Source organism: Thermobia domestica, chromosome 15 (genome assembly GCF_964235325.1).
Source record: "Thermobia domestica chromosome 15, izTheDome1.hap1.1, whole genome shotgun sequence".
NCBI classification, from domain to species: Eukaryota; Metazoa; Arthropoda; class Insecta; order Zygentoma; family Lepismatidae; genus Thermobia; species Thermobia domestica.
Window position 1 is genome coordinate 4,138,110 of NC_137468.1, and position 21,154 is coordinate 4,159,263.

At 35.2% G+C, this 21,154-nt stretch overlaps 1 protein-coding gene across 3 annotated transcripts in view; it reads left to right on the forward strand.

The window, feature by feature from the left end:
• Positions 1-21,154, forward strand: part of LOC145672040 (uncharacterized) — a 168,935-nt gene that overhangs the window by 51,164 nt on the left and 96,617 nt on the right. For all 3 annotated transcript variants that reach the window (XM_081741249.1, XM_081741247.1, XM_081741248.1), the window contains one exon: positions 11,148-11,318. In XM_081741249.1, coding sequence (XP_081597375.1) covers positions 11,295-11,318 — 24 coding nt within the window. In that variant the 5' untranslated portion in view covers positions 11,148-11,294. The remainder of the gene's footprint in view (positions 1-11,147; positions 11,319-21,154) is intronic.

Genomic DNA, 21,154 nt, shown 5'->3' on the forward strand with positions numbered 1-21,154 from the left:
GTATTCTAGATTCCTCTCCCAACTAAATGAGGATTTCAACTTACGAAGTATCAATAACACTAAAACTGTATTCTGTAACCATAGCCGCCCGCTGCAGGGAGCACTTGCTTTAACAATGGATTTTCCTAATTAGTATTAAAATATGCTAAATTTTCTTATCCACACACAACAGTTAGTGAAGTTAGCAGCGAGTTGTAATAATTGTTTTTTTACATTAAATATTATGTGGTTCTAGGTATTTGTATCCGCGACTTTGCTTGTATGTCGGTCCTTTTGCCCACTCCCCCCTGTAAAAAATCCTGTGGGAGTTACTATGTCTACATTTCCCTTTAAAATTTGCTTATATACTACATATACATCAATATAGCAACTAATTTTTAATAAAGATGAATATATTTATGATTACTCCAACCACACGATTAAATTAATCGAGAGCCGTAATTAGTAGACACTACTTTAATTGGTTAGTGCATCGCATACATCACAATGACAACTAGCATATCTGAGGATGTTTCATGTTGTGACCAGAAAACATTATTTCGAAATATCCCATACAGCACCTAATTTAATATTATATAAGAATTTTGATACTCCAAAAGAAAGATCAATTGAGACGTGTTAATTTATCTTCTATATATATAAAAGAGAACGCACAAAATCCTTTGTCCGCTCATCACGCTAATACGGCTGAACCGATTTCTTTCATTTTTGGGGGGTTGTTAGGATTTGGACCCTAGATGGTTTTTATCATATCACTTTAATTTTCAATTAGCAGTGTCTTGAGATAATTGACCAATCAGGTGTTCATACGTAGAAAAAATCCTTTGTCCGCTCATCACGCTAATACGGTTGAACCGATTTCTTTCATTTTTGGGGGGTTGTTAGGATTTGGACCCTAGATGGTTTTTATCATATCACTTTAATTTTCAATTACCAGTGTCTTGAGATAATTGACCATTCAGGTGTCCATACGTACAAATCCTTTGTTATTAGTTCATCATATAAAAATAAACGTACTTATATGCAACCCGCATGACCCTGTGACTCGGCGGGTTAACATAAATGACAGGCGCTATAAATCACTTGAAAGCGAAAAAGTAAAAATTATCTAAGTAACAAAGTTTATTGCGTTCCGGGATGACCGCAGCGAAGCGGGGCGGGTTGGGGTGACCGCAGCGAAGCGGGGCGGGTTAACATAAATGACAGGCGATATAATGTTAACATTAGTGCAATCTTCTATGGTTTTTATCATATCACTTGAAAGCGAAAAAGTAAAAATTATCTAAGTAACAAAGTTTATTGCGTTCCGGGGTGACCGCAGCGAAGCGGGGTGAACGCTGCTAGTCCTGAATAACTGAATCCTGCAACCAAGGAAGAGGGGTTAAAATAACTAATTGTCTATAACAGCCCAAGTACCGGCAATAATTAAGTCGAATGAGCAATTACAAAGACGAGACGGCTATTTTTACTGCAAAACTGTACAGTTGTTATTCCTTTTGCTTAATGTAACCAAGTAAGTTGGTTAACACCTTTTAACAATTTTCTTGGTAACTAAAGGTCAGAAGGTATACCGTCGTTGGCTTCCCGCACTTGGACCTGCTCGTCACTGGGGGTGGGGTAAGAAGATAGCAAATCACCAGCCACCATTCACTGCGCTCAGCGAGCCACGAGTAACCAAGCTGGCAACTCCCCATAAACGTCACTACAACTTTTCACGGAAAAGCAACGACGTTATACCTTCTGTACTATAGTAATCCAGGAAAAGGCAAAGTGTAGTTTCACTGAGTACTGCCCGGTTACTATTAGGCTACACGACTTCTAGCGTAGTTTTAACCGAAATTCGACTACAAGCAGCTAAGTTATCATTTAATTGTTACTCTGCACATGAAAAGAAAACGAAAAGTTCATATGGACTCGTGGTCAAACGTCTATAGTTACAGGCTGCCGAAAACGTGGGAAAAGGAAATTTAGAGGTCCAGAGTTCCACTACTGTGAGACCAATCCCAGTCGAGTCAACACATTACTTAAGAGCTAGTACTTGCCCTATCCAAATATCCATATTACAAAATCTTGCGGTACTTACACATTAATTTTTATAGAACCAGTTGAGGAATACTCAGAAAAGTTGAAGTGCTCATAAACTGTCCATTGATACGCAAGCACCGCAGAATTTTGAATCATGGGTATTTGAATAGGGCACATACTAGTTCTTAAGTGATGTCTTCCTTGACTGCGCTCGATTCCACACTGAAGCTATAGATTTTTAAAGTTTATTTTCTTATGTCTTCGACAGTCTATAGCTTCGAAACTATGGACTTTTGACCACAGGTCCATATGAACTATTTCTTTGCTCTGATGTGACAAATCACCTCTGTAGGTTTGATGCTTTACATTTTTTTACACCCTATATATATATACCAGGGTTGGCTGGTTTAAACCAGCTGGTTTTTTCAAAAAAACCAACTGGTTTAAACCAAAAAATGTTCGCAAAAGTGTAAGTGTTTGTAAAATCTAGATGAACACACATTTGTGGGTTATAACGTTTCACTTCCATATATTATTCGTGTTATATTCAGACCTAAATTCCCCATTCATTACTCAAAAAGATTATACTACAAAAGCAACTTTTTTTTTAAGTTTATAAATGTTTGTGATTTTTTGTAGTTGTTATTATTGTTATGTAATTGCAATCAAAGAAAATTTCTAAATATTGTTTCCTTTTAATGTTTACTATTGATAAAATACTTCGAAATGCCGTACTTTGTGTGTGTGTGGGGGGGGGGGGTCATACAGACCCCACGAGAGGAATTTAGTGAAATGAGAAGTATTTTTGGTATCTATTTATGTATAAATGAATCTGAGCCAAAGTGGACTCAAATAATTCGTATCTTTATTCACTTTTCTTAATGATATGCAAATTAAGTCGTTGTATTTCTTTAATTTGGACCAATAAAAGGCATAGATAACTAACTTGAACTAAATTAGTTCTTTTGTACTCCGTAGTACTTTGAATTTGTCCATATGTAATTCTGTATAATAGTTTCACTTGTGCAACTGTTTATCTTTTTGCTCTTCTGAAATTACTCTTGACAATTATATCAAGAAGCATGTAAAGATCAGTTCAACATATTTTTATCAGGATTCCTTCGTGAGTGAGTCGGCAGACGTATCGCATTTGTGGCCAATTAGTTCTGGTTCCGAATTCAAATGGAGGACAATTTCTCTCGGATGTAACTCGAGAAGCGTTTTTTTTTTCGCTTTAAGCTTATGTGACCCCTTCCAGCATAACCCGGTTGTTGCATAATAACATCAAGATGAAACAAACTTATTTCTGTCCATATATGATATGAATATATGGAGCAAATTATTTAAACCAAACAAACCCGGTTTAAACCCAAAAATACGTTTTTTTTTTTCAATAAAAACCATGGTTTTTGCCAACCCTGATATATACTAATATAAAGAAACGTGGAGAAAGTTATATTGTTTAATGTAACAGGACCGTCTTCTCATTTAGCTGTAATAAAAACAGAAAACAACGTGCCCTGCAGGGCACTAACCCGTCTCCACTTGCTAATGCTCACTCGGCATTATTATGTGAATTAAATGTAAAACTTTGATAAAGAAAGAAACCAATTATTACACTTTTAGCCCAAAAGTAGGTGACGACCAACTTCGCAATAAATACCCGTTAGTGTGCTATTTCACTATCATGCGCGTAACCCCCGTCGATGACGCGCCTGCTCCCTACGGGCGCACCCTTATCACTCGGGCTTTCGTGCTGTATTCCTGCCTGACTCAGTTAGATAGCACTCGCGCTTTTCAGTGGCCACCTAGCAAAAACTGGTTTGTGTTTTATGCACGGGTTAATTTACAACGCCCGCTCCAGCAGGTACTCTCACTCAGAAAGGAGAAATTACACATTAATAATTTTATGAAAATGAATCAAAACTTACCTAACCTTAAGCTAACCCCTACCCTACTTATTTATATCTTACTCTACTTTACCTTACCCTACTCTACTATATTTTTTCAAAGTGCCCTACTTATCGATGCACAGTTGGAGCGTGTCTTGTAGTAAAGTTTACCCTTATGCACTATAGTTTTTATGTTGTACGTCCATACCGTCCTTATACTGACCTCTCCTTATGCAAGTAGTAATGGATCTCCTTAACTATTGCATGCTCCGTTAACAGAAATACAAAGCTCTACCCTAACCTGAAAATGGAAGAAATTTGTCAAATGTTATATATATATATATATATATATATATATATATATATATATATATATATATATATATATATATATATGAACACTTACTTGTTTGAAATGTTAGCTTCTTTACTTAACATACGCTTCACAAACGAATGTTCCACCAATCTAACACTCGTTTGTTTTCAAACCTCGCTGGTTCAAATCAGCGTTGCCAGACTGACAGCTCGGAATTATTCCAAAACCTGATCGATATTATGCTAGATTCGGTCAAATTATGCTAGATCCTCATAATTACTAATTCAGGAGTTTTAAAAGAAAAAAGAACGAAGTTGAGATACGATAACGTAACTTAAAATACGCAGAGCGCAAGAATGCGTGGATAGAACTCAATACTTCACGCACCAAAGCTTTAACTCAACTAAACTAGTGCAGTCGTTGCCAGGCTCAATGGCGTATATATCGTATAAATGAATGCAAAGTGTTTGTTTACATATTTTGAAAGAAAATTACCTAGCAGCATAAACGGAGTTGGGAATTGTCTGCTGGGGTGGGGTGGGGGAATTTTTGGTCGGTCTCGGACCTTTTATTTCAGGAATAAAGATGGTCATGAAGTCAGAAATAAAGATGGTGAAATTGAAAAAAAGTTGGGGGGAGAATGTCCCCCATAGCTCGACCATGCCTCGCAGTTAAAGGATTAGAAAACCCTGGGTGGAGCCACCAAAAAAAAAAAAAAAAGGCCAAAGCCGTTTTTAACTTACTTCGGAAAATAAGACTGCCTGTATAGTTTACCGACTATATGAATTGAAGAAAGAGGATACATTTCTGCCGTTCTTTTTCTTCCCACGACCAACTTGTTTCTCATCTTCAGGTTTTACGGCTTTTTGATAAACTTGCTGAAATTTGGGTAGGATGCTAAAAGCAAGATGCTAGATCCTAAAGAAATGCAAATTATGCTAGCTCTAGCATCATTATGCTAGATCTGGCAACGCTGGTTCATATACTTGCCCCTGGCGCTGCATACTACAGGTAATAGAATGACGTGTAAGGCTGCGCCTCCATTGCTTCCTACGATTGCGAATGCGAATCAAGTTACAATGTCTCTTTCAAAGCTTCAATGTGAAATATTTTTGCTTCAAAATTCGTACCTTTAAGTCTTGAGAGCACGAAGAAGACGAATGCGGATAAATGACATATTTTGTACATTCAAAGGATAAATGGCATTTCCTTTGTGTGCAAAATAGACTGAATGTCGCTCCCTTTATTATTATGTTTTCGTGGTAACCGCTACTATTTTCACTTTAAAATAAATTAACTAAATAAAATTATAGATTACAGAATCAATCTACTTTCTAAGTAACTTTTCTCCATGAGTAAAAGGAACCCGTTTTTGCTATTTCAGACATATTTGTCAATAATTACATATATTCCTAAAATCATTATTTAAGGAACAAAAAGGAAATATAAATTGAATAAAAAGTTGGGGTTCATGTATTAACTAAATCTTCATATTTTAAAGACAAAACAAAGAAAAATATACATACCTTCCACGCCAAGTTCCTTGCTTACATCTGCCTATAATTTGTTCACGACGTGTCGTTTGTGATAATCTGGATAAGCTTGGTTCCACAATGCAACTTTATCAAAAGCACAATTTATTAAACCATGAACATCTACTTCCATCTTAATTTTTATTTTATATTTTATCTCCGCACCTTGCAACGTCGTCTGCTTTCACGCAAAACAAACTTTATTTCTCTCGTAGCGCTCAATTCCTCTGCAGACAAATCTCCTTCGCACGTATTAGGACGAACAATCCCGACAGGTTGGGATCATTCGCATCTTTTCGTCGTTTTTTTCACAATTTGCTTGTCGGAACTAGTCGAGGCCTCTCCAATTTATTTACACGTGCTGGGAAATTCGCATTCGCAATCGCATTCCGAAGTAATAGAGGCGCGGCCTAAAAGACGTCCACATTTAGTTCGGATTCCACGTTAATCAGTAGGTCCACGCCTCGCTGCTATTGTTGAGTTGATATTGAGTTTAACGTCCCTTTGTGTATGTGTGTGTGTGTGTCTGTGTTTGTGTGTGTGTGTGTGTGTGTGTGTGTGTGCTTTTGTGAATTTCTTCGCGTTTGTATGGTTAGCAAATACGCCTTGAGCACGGGAGACCATGGTTCGATTTCCGCTGGGAGCTCATGTAGTTGTTATACCACTTTAAACTGCAGCGGAAACAAACGTAATAGTTTCGCAATTAAAGCTTATAATGCATTACTAAACACGTATTTACTTACTTTGTAGTTCCTTAATTAGCTACTATAATGAAAATTTTGCCTACTGTAATGTAAGGCTGAGTGTTAAATGAAATAACACTAATAGGCCTACATCCGGGAGAGGGATACGCAATATGAAATAAAGGTCTCCCCCACACCAATATAAATAAAGTCTGTCCAATGAAAATATATTAATAAATTTAGCAATATATAGGTTATTACTCCAATACGTTATATGAGGTTTGAATATAATTTAGACTGAAATGATAATTTATAACTTACTACGAATATGTGTGAGGCATATATTTGAAACAAACTCCAACAAAATTAACGATACAAAAAAAATAACAATCCAACTATAATTTTAAGTACAGCAAAATGCTCTAAATGGAAGATACCCTGTCAGAATAGCATCATATTAAGTTTACATACTCTTCATTGGTCAAATACTCTCGTACTTCGATAGGTCACCAGCACGGATTATAAACCAGAAATGCCTCGTGATACAACAGACCAAAGAAAGTAAGCACCGTATAACAATATTAGATTTAAAAAAAAATCAATTAAGCAAGCAAAAAAAACAAATGAAAGGAACTATAATTAAATTATAGAAAACGGGAAAAAATGCAATACTTACGTTTCCTGTTGGATCACGTGGGGCATATGGTTGATAAATCCGTCTAATGCCAACACAAAGTTACAATTATCAAACCACACTCTTATTATTAATGCCTTCGACTAAATATTTTCAGTGGAGCACCATATTAAATAAAGAATTACTTATCACTTTCACTCAAAATATAGTACTAACTAACAAGCCCTTTACTATGCACTGTACATGAAGAAGAAAAAAAAATTGCTCCCGTAGGTCAAGTAGTGTTATTTCATTTAACACTCAGCCTTACATTACACACATTTCATGGCTTCTAACCTGGTCATAGATGACAAGGGCCAGAAACCATGAAAATTCCCACCAGAGGGCAATACAATAGAAGTTTACGTAGATAGATACATACTCCAAGTACACCAAGGAGCAAAAGTTCATACATTCCATCATGATTTGTTTACCAACGTTTTAAATAAAAATTACAATGAAAACATTAAATAGAAAAACAGACTTAGGTAAGAATAATAACGTAAAGATGGAGATCATACGTTACACTACCCATACTCCTTTATCGTGAAACTTCAGATTTCTGTGACACTACCAAAACTTGCAAGTCACTCAAATCACAATGCCTACTGATTCTCAGCCCCCAAACTTTGTAGGATTACTTTCTAATATCAGCGCCTTTTCTTAATCGGAGTAAGTAATGTGCCCAGCACAACACTTGGCTGTGGCTGTTTATGCTTCATAGAGACGCTAGAGACTGGGGTGCCGGATTAGGGATAGGGGGCTGGTATTGGTAACTTTCCTCTCTCTCTCTCTCTCTCTCTCTCTCTCTCTCTCTCTCTCTATATATATATATATATATATATATATATATATATATATATATATATATATATATATATATTCTCCAACATATTTAAATAAGAAAAATGTTTCAGAAACATTTCCGATAAAATTCATTTTAGGTATAATAAGGAATATGTACTTTTATTGTAACAGAAGCATATATTATGAGTATAATGTAAAAGTATTTCTTTGATATATAATAAAATACTACTAGCTAAAAGCACAAACTATATTTCATAAACATGATAGTAAACAGTTTCTATTCATTTTTAATATCTGTCTTAACTTTTTTTTTATTAAACATTAGATAAAATATTCTAAAAATAATTCTAAAATATTGTATGAAAATATTTTATTTAACCCTAGGAAGTCCAAGGGAGGGCTTCTCAAGCCCACTCGTTTGTATTTCTTGAAAAAACCCCGTCGTAAGTCTTGATGAAAATATTGAGATTTTTATTTATTGTGTATTATTACTTCTTTGATAAATCCACATCATTAATGTGCATTTTTATTTAGTAACTTGTAAGTTAAAAATTATTTCAAAGTAGTGGGCTCATCGAACCCACTCCTTGGACTTCCATGTGACATAATTTCTACAAGTATATTTCCTGAAAAACTCCGTCGTAAGTCTTGATTAAAATATTGAGAATTTTATTTGTTGTCTATTATTACTTCTTTGATAAATCCACATAATTAATGTGCGGTATTATTTAGTAACTTGTAAATTAAAAATTATTTCTAAGTAGTGGGCTCATCGAACCCCTTCCTTGGACTTCCATGTGACATATTTTCTACAAGTGTATTTCCTGAACTTAGATTTTTTCGTTTGTATTTAACAAGGATTGTGTTCTTATGTTGGGAAACAACATATCAGCCACGAGTAAGTTCTGAATGCTTATTCTATATTCATTTCTTGTTAGATGGCATTATGTGAGTTATAGTATGTTATACTGTGGGTTCGAGGAGCCCCCGTTGGGCCTACTTGAGACAAAAAAATTCTAGAACTTTCTAGGGTTAATTTACAGTAGAAGGTAACAAAAACATTTCCATGCAAAATTAATAGGTGTTTTAAAAATATTTCTGGAAAATATTTCTCATATTAAGAACGAATTTATTTTTAAAATATTCGAAACATTTTTAAAATTGTATTTCATACGTTTTCTCGCAACAATAGAAAAGATTGCAAGTAACACGTTGGAAAACATTTGTAAAATCTATGGAATATATTTCCTATGCTGTTTTTTATATCATGTATGTAAAACATTTTCAGTATTACTTTGAAAACATTTTCTCTCTCAACATTGAAAACATATTGCATTACATTCAACACAATAGTAGAATTTGTGAAAATTTTCCTTAGATTATTTTCCTTCTACTGTTCTAAAAATATACTTATTGTACTTCATAAAATGTTTTCCAAACATTTTTTAAAAATATTTCCGGTAAGTATTTGGGATATTTCTCAGATATAACAAGAAATATATTTTCTCCAGTAACGGAAGAGTATATTCTGAAAAAAATGTAAAAATATTTCTACATATCAGACATACATACCAGAAAATGTTGTTCACTAAAAACACAAAATATTTTCCAAAACATAACGGAAAACATTTTCTATCATTTTAAATATTTTTACTTTTCCCTGTTTTAGAGTTTTATATTCAAAATCCGATAAAATATTCTGTAAATAAGACTAAAAAATTGTATGAAAATATTCCATTTAAGTTATAACAGAAGGTTACAAAAATACTTTTGTTAAAATTAAGTAAACCTTTTAAAAATATTTCTGAAAAATATTTCTTATATTACGAAAGAATTTATTTTTAAAATATTCTAAACGTTTTAAAAAATATATATTCAATATGTTTTCTTGTAAAAATAGAAAATATTGTAAATAACCTATTAGAAAACATTTTTCAAATATATGGAATATATTTCCTTTCATTGTTTCCCATATCATATATTGAAAACATTTTTGTTATCATTTCGAAAATATTTTCCTTCTCAATAGTGAAAACATATTAGATTACATCCAATAAAACATTTCTAATACATTTTGTGAATACTTTCCTGGATATAGTTTCCGGCTAGCATTCTCAAAATGTACTTTCAGTAATTTCTAAAATGTTTTCTAAACATTTTTGGGAAAACATTTTCCGGAAATATTCGGAATACATTAGGGAAACCAGGATGGAAATCTCCAGAGAAGGAAAACCTTTTGGAAACCAAGGAAAATATTTTCTTTTGGTTGAGAAAATATTCCTTGCTGTGTGGGAAGATACCTGTTCAGGGTGGGTAACGTAAATTTACTCATCCGTAGTGGCTACCGTGTGAGCTTCTGGTGTACTTGGTGCCGGGATTGATTCTCGGTAGGAGAATATTTGAATGCATTACGATGGTTTCAATTTCATCTTAAACTGCAGGTTTACTTCACACATAGCCTCAGTACTAAAATGGCAAGGAACTTCAACAATCAGTCAGTAAGTTGTACACCCACGCCAAACCGCTTAAACTAAAAACTTAAAATTTAGACAGAAGATAGGATTTTTTGATGTGAACTCTCACAAAGGAAGGTTGTCAGAAATTCGCCGGAGAAGAGATAGCAAGTGAAGGGTTGGATGCAAGAACCAGGTAAGTCCACCTTTAGAATTTTTTCCGGATCTGTCTGTTTTTTGTTCTAAATTTACGGTGAACACTTATGTACGTATTTCCTTTGCATTATAACACAGAATATAATCATCGGATCCACATGAGTTTTGCACACAATGTAGAGTGGTCTTTTCCTACTGGAATATGTGAAAATCTTAAATTCGCTAAGAAATGGACCTACCTGGTTCTTGCATTCAACACTTGAATTAGTATCTTAAAATATTTATATCTCGATTAGTATAAATATCCAAACTCTGTTGTTCTGGAGGTTGCTAGCTTAATATAAAAATTATTTTCGGTAATCCATTCTTGGTTTACATTTTGCTAAGGGAAGGGTATATTGATTCTGACTTTAAAGCCCAATTTTTATCACCTTAAGGAACAGAACTTAATAAATTTCTGCTAATTACTTATACCATTGACTGCTTATTACTTCTTCGACAAACGCTGTTTTAAGTATTTAACTGATCTATTACAAGCTTGTTTTCATATTGAATGTAAATTGATGGTGAAAGCTGCCTGCTGTGTACTCATTCTTGCTATTTGTTTCAGGCTATTCTGGTGTTGACGATAGTTTTAGCCCTGAACGTCACGCTTTCTGTAATAGTAACGTCACTTACTCTACCCTATTCTTATGATGCCAAGATACGGGAAATAAGAGAGAAAATCAATACGACATTTTATCTTAATGAAGTTGAAATGAATGGTGAAATGCAAAGGAAGGTAAGTGTTCTAGAAATTGCAATATCAGTAGTTGCATTTTACACGGTAAATTAGTCCGTAAAGGGGAATTACATTTTCTGTTTTTTTCTGGGATGCGTTTACACCTAAGGTGTGGAGTTCATGGTTCGACTCCAGCTCACATCGAGTTCTAAACCGTTGCTAGTCAACCGAAAGTACGCGAAGAATGTTTCTTGGGGGTTAATAATGCTGCTTTTGGGGTTCTGCTGGAACTGTCTTTTGACAGTTCACTGCAATGAAATTCGATAACGTGTCAATTTGTGGCTTTTGTATTTATGCTCAAAACGAGTGATAGTGCTATTTTGCAACCTATTTCATTTCCATCAACATTTTTGTGTGAACAGGGTTTCTCTGCATTGACATCAATAAAAACGAAGCACTTAAATTGCTTAATCTAGAATCAGTTCTGATTCTCGCACTCTCGAAGATTTGATCAACAAGCTCAGTCACCTTACTAACAGGTTAGTTCAAAAGTTACCTTCAGATTTTGAATTTTTAACATTGTTCTCAGTGACGAATTATCAGGGAGGATGAGGGGAAAGTCCGCCTCGGTAGAAATGGATGTCTCCTATATATTTTGAAATTTTCCATGTTATTTATTTTCGGATATGCACTTTATCTGCCTGTAAATAGTCCTTTGATTGGCACACTGATTGTCCTTTTGTTGGGTCTCTATTTGCCCCTATTTTTAATCAACAGAATATGTGCATTAAGTTTAATAAGTTCGTTTTGATTTCATTTCTTTTGAACAGCTTCAGGGGTTCACAGCTGTATGGCGAACTCTGTCTAGGGGTAGGCGAGAAAAAAAAGGGTTGAATAGCACTGTACTAAACGAACACTGATTTGGTGAGTACTCTCGGAAGCCTTTCTGTTTCATCTCACTGTTTTCATTCCACCATTTCATCATTGTCATAATCACCGTCTCCTTTAGCCTACCAGAAATTACTGTGAGCTTTAAAACTGAAAGATTTCATTTCACTTTGTTCTCACTGGGTTTTCAGATGTCGAAAGAATTAACTGTTCCGAAAAAGCCTTTCGGGACGGCTGTTTGTTCCGGTTCCTGTTTCTTCAGATTAAAAAAAAACTCGCAAGAACTAGTATGTTTCACATACGAATATAAACGGAAGATATTCAAATTTTATTTGAAATCCGGCCCACTTCAACGAGTACAAAACTGAGTTGTCTATTCCCTTATTTGATAAAATTTTCACTCATTTTCAGGTTGATATTCCATAGTAACTTATAGTCGAGCACAAGAAGTGAAATTAAATATATAAAAGTATGTGCCGTTTAACTTTGATACTGCAAATCTTTTGGAGAGCCTGAGTATGTTTTTAAAGACATTTTCTTTTTGTTTTTCGTTGTGAATTTAGCGTAAATGTATTTTATTCTTGCTAAATGCTACGTTTCTGTTTCTTTTAAGATAGTGTTTCTCACTCAGGTGATGAGGCAAAGAACAAAAAAAGTATATCTTCAATCATAAATTGGAGCAGAGTGTGTCGTAATCTGTGCAATTTCTAGAACGTGTTAAGACAACAAATCGGATCTCGGAACAAAGGACGCCAGGCAGCTCTTATTAGATTACCTCTTCACATTCTTTGTACATCTCCTGTGAGGCTTCACTTGTGTTAACTAAGTAAAGAATGAACTGGAAAATTGTGATTGGTAACTAGGAAAACAGAGGTAATTAATTGACATTGATCAAATACATAGGAAGCCTGACCTTATACACAGGGTGTTTCAAAACATCACCGACAACGTTTGGGAGGTGATTACTGATACCAAGATAAGGCAAAAACTATAGACCAACCTGGGTGCACAAATGCTTCTTTTGGAGTTAAAAACTGCCGAAAACATGAAAAAAATGAACTGTAAAATTATGTAGCTCCAAAACAATATAACTACCGAAGTCGGGTCAAGACTTTACTTAGGAAATAACATGTGCCCTGTACAAATATAATGTTTCAGAATCTTGTGATACTTCCGTTACAATTTTTATACAGGTAGTTGGTGAGTAATTAAAATTATATTTCCAAAACCAAACACCCCCCATAAAAATTGTTAGACGCGATAATGTTAATGAAAAAACAAATAACTTACGATCGGCATTTAAAAAGGAATTGCGGAAAGTGAACGAATAAAGAAATCGGGGATTGGAGGTGAGGAAGTGTACGTTCCAAAACTTTGGTATTTCAAGGAACTTAGAAATGCAAACCACAGAACAAATAGATGAAACTGAAGCAACTGAACTCGAATAACTGACGCTACTCTACACCCTATCAGTTCAGTTAACCGTACGATGGGTAAAGTCAGTTTCTAGCTCAGTTGGACTGATCAGTTAAAACTGATAGTGTATTGGCCCTATAACTGTTCAATTCATCCTACGATCGGTTAGGTAAGTTTCTACCTCAGTTGCATTGATTAGTTAAACTGATAGTGTGTGGGCCCGATAACAGTTCAGTTCATCGTACGATCGGTTAAGTAATTTTCTATCTCCGTTGGACTGATCAGTTAAAACTAGTAGTGTTTGGGCCCTATAACAGTTCAGTTCATCGAACGATTGCTTAAATCAGTTTCTATATCCGTTGGACTGATCAGTTAAAATTGATAGTGTATGGGCCCAATAACGGTTCAATTTATAACACCCTTATTTTGCACATTTACTTAAACTTAATGTTTAGACTGAACTAAGCCAATTTTGTACTACACCTTTCTCTCATACAAGAAGAAGAAGAAGATTTAATCAATCCTAGCTGGTGTAGCCACTTATAACAACACCACTTCAGGGTATTGTAAAAAAATTCAGGTTGTATTAGCTTTAGATTTCATACTTATTACTAATCTATAAAATATATGATACGTCTATATAAGAAGTTAAGTGTATTTACTAAGGTTAATCTAACCTAACAAGAGTTTAATTCGTACGCGCAACGGAAAATATCGGAAGATTTGAAGTTCTTGTTTAACGGCCAACCAAAACTGAAAGAAGACTCAGCGTTGTTAGACTTAAATTGTACATTGCTTAAAAAAGTAGGATTATATAAGCTTAAATTTATGAACAGTATTTGAAATTATAAAGTCAAACCATCGTGACTATTTATTGGTGCCAATCATTAGACAATTACATCGTAACAAGTATCAGAAAAAAAATATTGTTTCTAAATATTTACCTACATCGCAGTATGTCACAGACATTTTTTCGAATTTTATGGTTACATTAATCTAGCATAGAACATTGTCTCGATTCTCAACTTTCAATATCTTCATTAATACATATTTAATTCACGATCACTCAAGAACTAGTGGTCAATCCTCTCTACTTACTCATTTACAAAAATATTATTTCGATTTAGACGTTCGTTACTTATAGTCCCTGTCATTCATCAAATAAGGCAACAACATAAGCTTATATTATTGCTGCTACATTTTTTTATTCCAACTTAAAGGTAAGTAAGTAGTATATATTCCTTTACTTTAGCTTATGTATCAGCCACATAACTTATCTACTAAAAAAAAACTACTGTTAATGTGAAATGAACTATTTACAGATGGTTCATGAAAAAAAAACTCTACGTCTACCTCTCTACGACAGGGTCCACAAATAATAATAGAACCTCATTATTAACAAACTGTTATCATTTTAAAATTGTTATCATTTTACAATTCCAATTCGTTTCTTTTAGAGAGTGATGGAGACATATGACAAATTACATTTTATTCAAGAGCGGCAAGTTGAGAGACATTTTAACTATATTTACTTCCGACAAGGCAAATATACACTTAATACGTAATAACGAATAAATAATGCAAATATGTATATATCACAAAGTTATATCAAGAAGAAACTGATATTTAGAGGCACGTTCAAAATAAAATTTCACCTTACGAAGCAGGCACATTGATATATAGAGGCACGTTTAATGTAAAATTTCACCCTAACCTACACAGACAAAAATATATTACGAAGCAATATTTAAAAGGCACATTGATATATAGAGGAACGCTCAAAGTAAAATTTCACCCTAACCTACACAGACAAAATATATTACGAAGCAATATTTAAAAGGCACATCGATATGTAGAGGCACGTTTAAAGTAGAATTTCACCTTACGAAGCAATATTTCAAAGGCACATCGATATATATATATATATATATATATATATATATATATATATATATATATATATATATATATATATATATATATATATATATATATTTCACCTTAACCTACACAAACAAAAATATATTACGAAGCAACATTTAAACGGCACATCGATATGTAGAGGCACGTTTAAAGTAAAATTTCACCCTAACCTACACAGACAAAGATATAGAGGCACGCTTAAAATAAAATCCTACCTAACCTAACAATCAAAATATTATACGATAATATTCAAAGGCACGTTCAAAGTAAAATTCTACCCTGTCGGGCAAATTGGTGACATAATAGAAACACACCTCTTCAAGACCATTTTCAAGTGGACATATTAAAGGCAACAAATTTAATAATTGAATCACATTTCAGTTTTATCGCACAGACTTCTGACATTTTATGAGTGGATATGATATGATAAGTTACGAGGACGCGTAACGCTCTCTTACTTAGTTGCACATATTTGTCATGAAGACTTTCATTCCGTAGATTGCTATACTGTTTATAATTGGAAAAGAAAAAGAGTTGATATTACCACTTCAGCAGAGGTTCCCACGGAGTATCCCCTTCAACCCTAGATTATGCAGGCTCAATCTTCGGATCCACAGGGTAGGCTAGGTTTCGTCCAACCTGCTTACTTAAACGCCGAAATCGTTGTCCTCAGGCTACCAGCTCAACGTCCTACGATTATAGGATGCTGGTCCTGTAGTCTGACGCAATTAACTTCGACGACTACACCTCCCGCCCCATTACTCTATGATGATAGTAATGGCGGAGGTGATATTCGTTGGCCCTTTTCCGAAAAAAAGGTTATTTTCAAATTTTTAGTCAGGCTCCTTATTCCTCTCTGCCAAGACAATAAACTAGGTTAACCTAAACACTAATTTTGACGAGGTTAGTCCCAAATTAACACTTTTGTTATGAAATTTTCAAAATTATAGGAGCACTGATCCGGCCACCGTTTAATCACAACAAGACATGATGAATAACTGCGTCATCCCTCTCTTGGAACCAGACCTTGATAAACGTGTTTTCAATATTACATACTCGACTATAATGAAAACAGTTTTTATAGCAATTATATAGCAGTACCGGCACTTAGCCTCCTAAACAGTCAATTTATTTATTGAATTAAGTTATTTAATTATGGAAGATTAATATACAATGTAAATTTTAAAACTCACCTACTCAGGACATGTTATTACGGAACTATCACCTTGACGACGCAACTCTTTCAATATTTTGTTACTCGCCATCTTGAGCGGTTAGTACTACGTATAGCAATTCTAATGCCCTCTTGCGGTAATAGTCAGAATGATCGCTATGTTCTCAACAAGAGAACGACGTGAAGCAAGTAACTGGCATTGGACATTGCATTTATAATTGTGTTGTGGTTTACTGATCAAAGAAAATACGTCTGTCAGGTAAAGTGAATTTGAAATAAGGTTTAAATATATATAAAGCTCATTAACCACGTATAAAATATGAGAGAATCTATTGCTGTAACTTGAAACAAATCTATAATAACTAGTTTTAAAGAAACGTTCGAATTTCGGATTAAGATTCTTAGAGTGTTTCGTGTCTCATATCACAAATTTAGCCGGAGTAGATTGATTACATCTGTGCCATTATTCATAACGAAGAAAACAAATTAGCATTACTTAACAAAGTTTACATAACACGAATAACAAAACAGTATGATTGGTACAGTAGTACCATACGGGGGCCAACCTCAACAAAAAAATGTAAGCAACCGGTAAAACAGGTTGTTACAAATTCATCCTACGATCGGTTAGGTAAGTTTCTACCTCAGTTGCACTGATTAGTTAAAACTGATAGTTTATGGGCCCGATAACAGTTCAGTTCATCGTAGATCGGTTAAGTAACTTACTATCTCCGTTGGACTGGTCAGCTAAAACTGGTAGTGTTTGGGCCTTATAACAGTTCAGTTCATCGTACGATCAGTTAAGTCAGTTTCTATCTCCGTTGGACTGATCAGTCAAAACTGATAGTGTTTAGGCCCTATAACAGTTCAGTTCATGGTACGAGCGGTTAAGTCAGTTTCTTTGCCCGTTGGACTGATCAGTAAAAACTGAAAGTGTATAGGCCATATAACAGTTCAATTCATCGTACGATCGGTGAAATCACTTTCCTTCTCCGTTGTACTGATAAGTGAAAACTGATAGTGTAGGGAACCTAAAACAGTTCAATTCATCGTCCGATCGGTTAAGTCAGTTTTCTGCCCGTTGGACTGATCAGTTAAAATAGATAGTTTGTGGCCACTATAACCGCTCAGTTCATTGTACGATCGATTAAGTCAGTTTCTGTCTCCGTTCAACTGATCAGTTAAAACGGATAGTGTATGGGTACTAAAACAGTTCTGTTCATCGTATGATCAGTTAAGTCAGTTTCTATCTTTGTTGGACTGATCAGTTAAATCTGATAGATATTCGGCCCTATAACAGTTCAGTTCATCGTACGATCTGTTGATTCAGTTTGTATATCCGTTGGACTTATCAGTTAAAGCTAATAGTGTATAGGACCTGTAACAGTTCGGTTCATGGTACGATCAGTTAAGTCAATTTCTCTCTTCGTTGGAACGGTCAGTTAAAGCTGATAGTGTATGGGCTACATAACAGTTCAGTTCATCGTACAATCGGTTTTGTCAGTTTCTCTCTCCGTTGGACAGATCAGTTAAAACTGATAGTGTATCGGATCTGTAACAGTTCAATTCATCTTACGATCAGTTGATTCAGTTTCTATATCCTTTGGACTGATCAGATAAAACCGATAGTGTATAGGCCCTATAGCAGTTCAGTTCATCGTACGATCAGTTAAGTAAATATCTCTCTCCGTTCGAACAGTCAGTTAAAACCGATATTTTTTAGCCCCTATAACAGCTCCGTTCATTGTACGACCGGTTAAGTCAGTTTCTATCTCCGTTGCACTGATCAGTTAAAACTTATAGTGTTTGGGTCCTACACAGTTTAGTATATCCTACAATCGGTTAAGTAAGTTTATATCTCCGTTGGACTGATCGGATAAAACTGAAAGTATATGTGCCCTATAAAAGTGAATTCATCGTACGATCGGCAAAATAAGTTTCCATGTCCGTTGTACTGCTAAGTGAAAACGGATAGTGTATGGGCCCTGAAACAGGTACTTGATCGTAAGATGGGTTAAGTCAGTTTCCCTGTCCGTTGGACTGATCAGTCAAAAGTGATAGTCTATAGGCCCTATAACAGTACAGTTCATCGAACGATAGGTTAAGTCAATTTCTATCTCCGTCGGACTTATCTGTCCGAACTGATAGTGTTTTGGCCCTGTAACAGTTCAGTTCATCGTACGATCAGATAAGTCAATTTCTCTCTCCGTTGGAACGATGAGTTAAAACCGATAGTGTAACGGGAATATAAGAGTTCAATTCATCGTACGATCGGTTAAGTCAGTTTCTATCTCTGTTGGACTGACCAGTTAAATCTCAGAGTGTAGGGGTCCTACACAGTTCAGTATATCCTACAATCGGTTAAGTAAGTTTCTATCTCCGTTGGACAGATCAGTTAAAACTGATAGTTTATGGGATATATAACAGTTCAGTTTGTCGTTCGATCGGTTGAGTCAGTTTCTCTCTCCGTTGGAACGGCCAGTTAAAACTGATAATGTATGGGCCCTAAAACAGTTTAATTCATCGTAAGAACGGTTAAGTCAGTTTCTATATCCGTTCGAACAGTCAGTTAAAACCGATATTTTTTAGCCCCTATAACAGCTCCGTTAATCGTACGACCGGTTAAGTCAATTTCTATCTCCGTTGGACTGATTAGTTAAAACTTATATTGTTTGGGTCCTACACAGTTCAGTATATCCTACAATTGGTTAATTCAGTTTCTATTTCCGTTGGACTGATTAGTTAAAATTGATAGTGTATGAGCTCGATAACAGTTCAGTTCATCGTACGATCGGTTAAGTAACTTTCTATCTCCGTTGGACTGATCAGTTAAAACTGATAGTGTATTGGGCCTATAACGGTTTAATTCATCCTATGGTCGGTTAGGTAAGTTTCTATATCCGTTGGACTGATCAGTTAAAACTGATGGTGTATGGGTCCGATAACGGTTCAATTCATCTTACGATCGGTTAGGTAAGTTTTTATTTCAGTTGCACTGATTAGTTAAAACTGATAGTGTATGGGCCCGATAACAGTTCAGTTCATCGTACGATCGGTTAAGTAACTTTCTATCTTCGTTCGAACAGTCAGTTAAAACCGATATTTTTAAGCTCCTATAACAGCTGCGTTCATCTTACGACCGGTTAAGTCAATTTCTATCTCCGTTGGAGTGATCAGTTAAAACTCATAGTGTTTGGGTCCGACACAGTTTTGTATATCCTACAATCGGTTAAGTAAGTTCATATCTCCGTTGGGCTGATCAGATAAAACTGAAAGTTTATGCGCCCTATAGAAATTAATTCATCGTACGATCGGCAAAATCAGTTTCCATCTCCGTTGTGGTGATAAGTGAAAACTGACAGTGTATGGGCCCAACAACGGATCAATTCATAGTACGATCGGTTAAGTCAGTTTCCTTGCCCGTTGTACTGATCAGTTAAAACTGATAGTTTATGGCCCTTATAACAGCAGAGTTCATGGTACGGTCGGTCAAGTCAGTTTCTGTCTCCGTTCAACTGATAAGTGGAAACTGATAGTGCTTTATCTCCGCTGGACATATCTGTCAAAACTTATCGTATATGAACTTTATAACAGTTGAATTTATCGTTCGATCGTTTGAGTTAGTTTCTACCTCCGCTGCGGTTGAGTCAATTTGTATCTCCCTTGGACAGATCAGTTAAAACTGATAGTGTATGGGACCTATAACAATCCAATTCATCGTACGATCGGTTAAGTCAGTTTCTATCTCACTTGCACCGATCAGTTAAAACTGATAGTGCATTGGTCCTATAACAGTTCAGTTCTACGTACGATCAGTTGAGTCACTTTCTATCTCCGTTGGATTGATCAGTTAATACTGATAGTATGTGAAACGAATACCAGCTCAATTGATCGTAGTAACGATCGGTTGAATCAGTTTATGTCTCAGTGGGACTTATCAGTTAAAACTGATAGTGTATGAGACCTATAACAGTTCAATTCATTGTGCGGTCGGTTAAGTCAGTTCCTATATCCGTTGGTCTGATCAGTTAGAACTGATGGTATATTGGCCCTATAACGGTTCACTTCATCGTACGATCGGTTAAGTCAGTTTCTATCTCCGTTGGACTGACCAGTTAAATCTCATAGTGTAGGGGTCCTACACAATTCAGTATATCCTACAATCGGTTAAGTAAGTTTCTATCTCAATTGGACTAATCAGTTAAAAATGAAAGTTTATTGGTCCTATAACCGTTCAATTCATCGTCCGATCGGTTGGGTCGGTTTTTATTTCCGTTGGACTGATCAGTTAAAACTGATAGTATATTTGACCCTTCACATTTCGATTCATCGTAGGATCGGTTAAGTCAGTTACTATTGCTACCTACCGTTTCCCTTGGGTGCTGGCTCCCGAAGAACTCCCTAAGAAAACAGCTTATAACAATTCTGGTCCAGGCTCAGACTCTGTTTGGGTGCAGATTGATAAAATTGAAATATGACAAGTGATTTGACATGA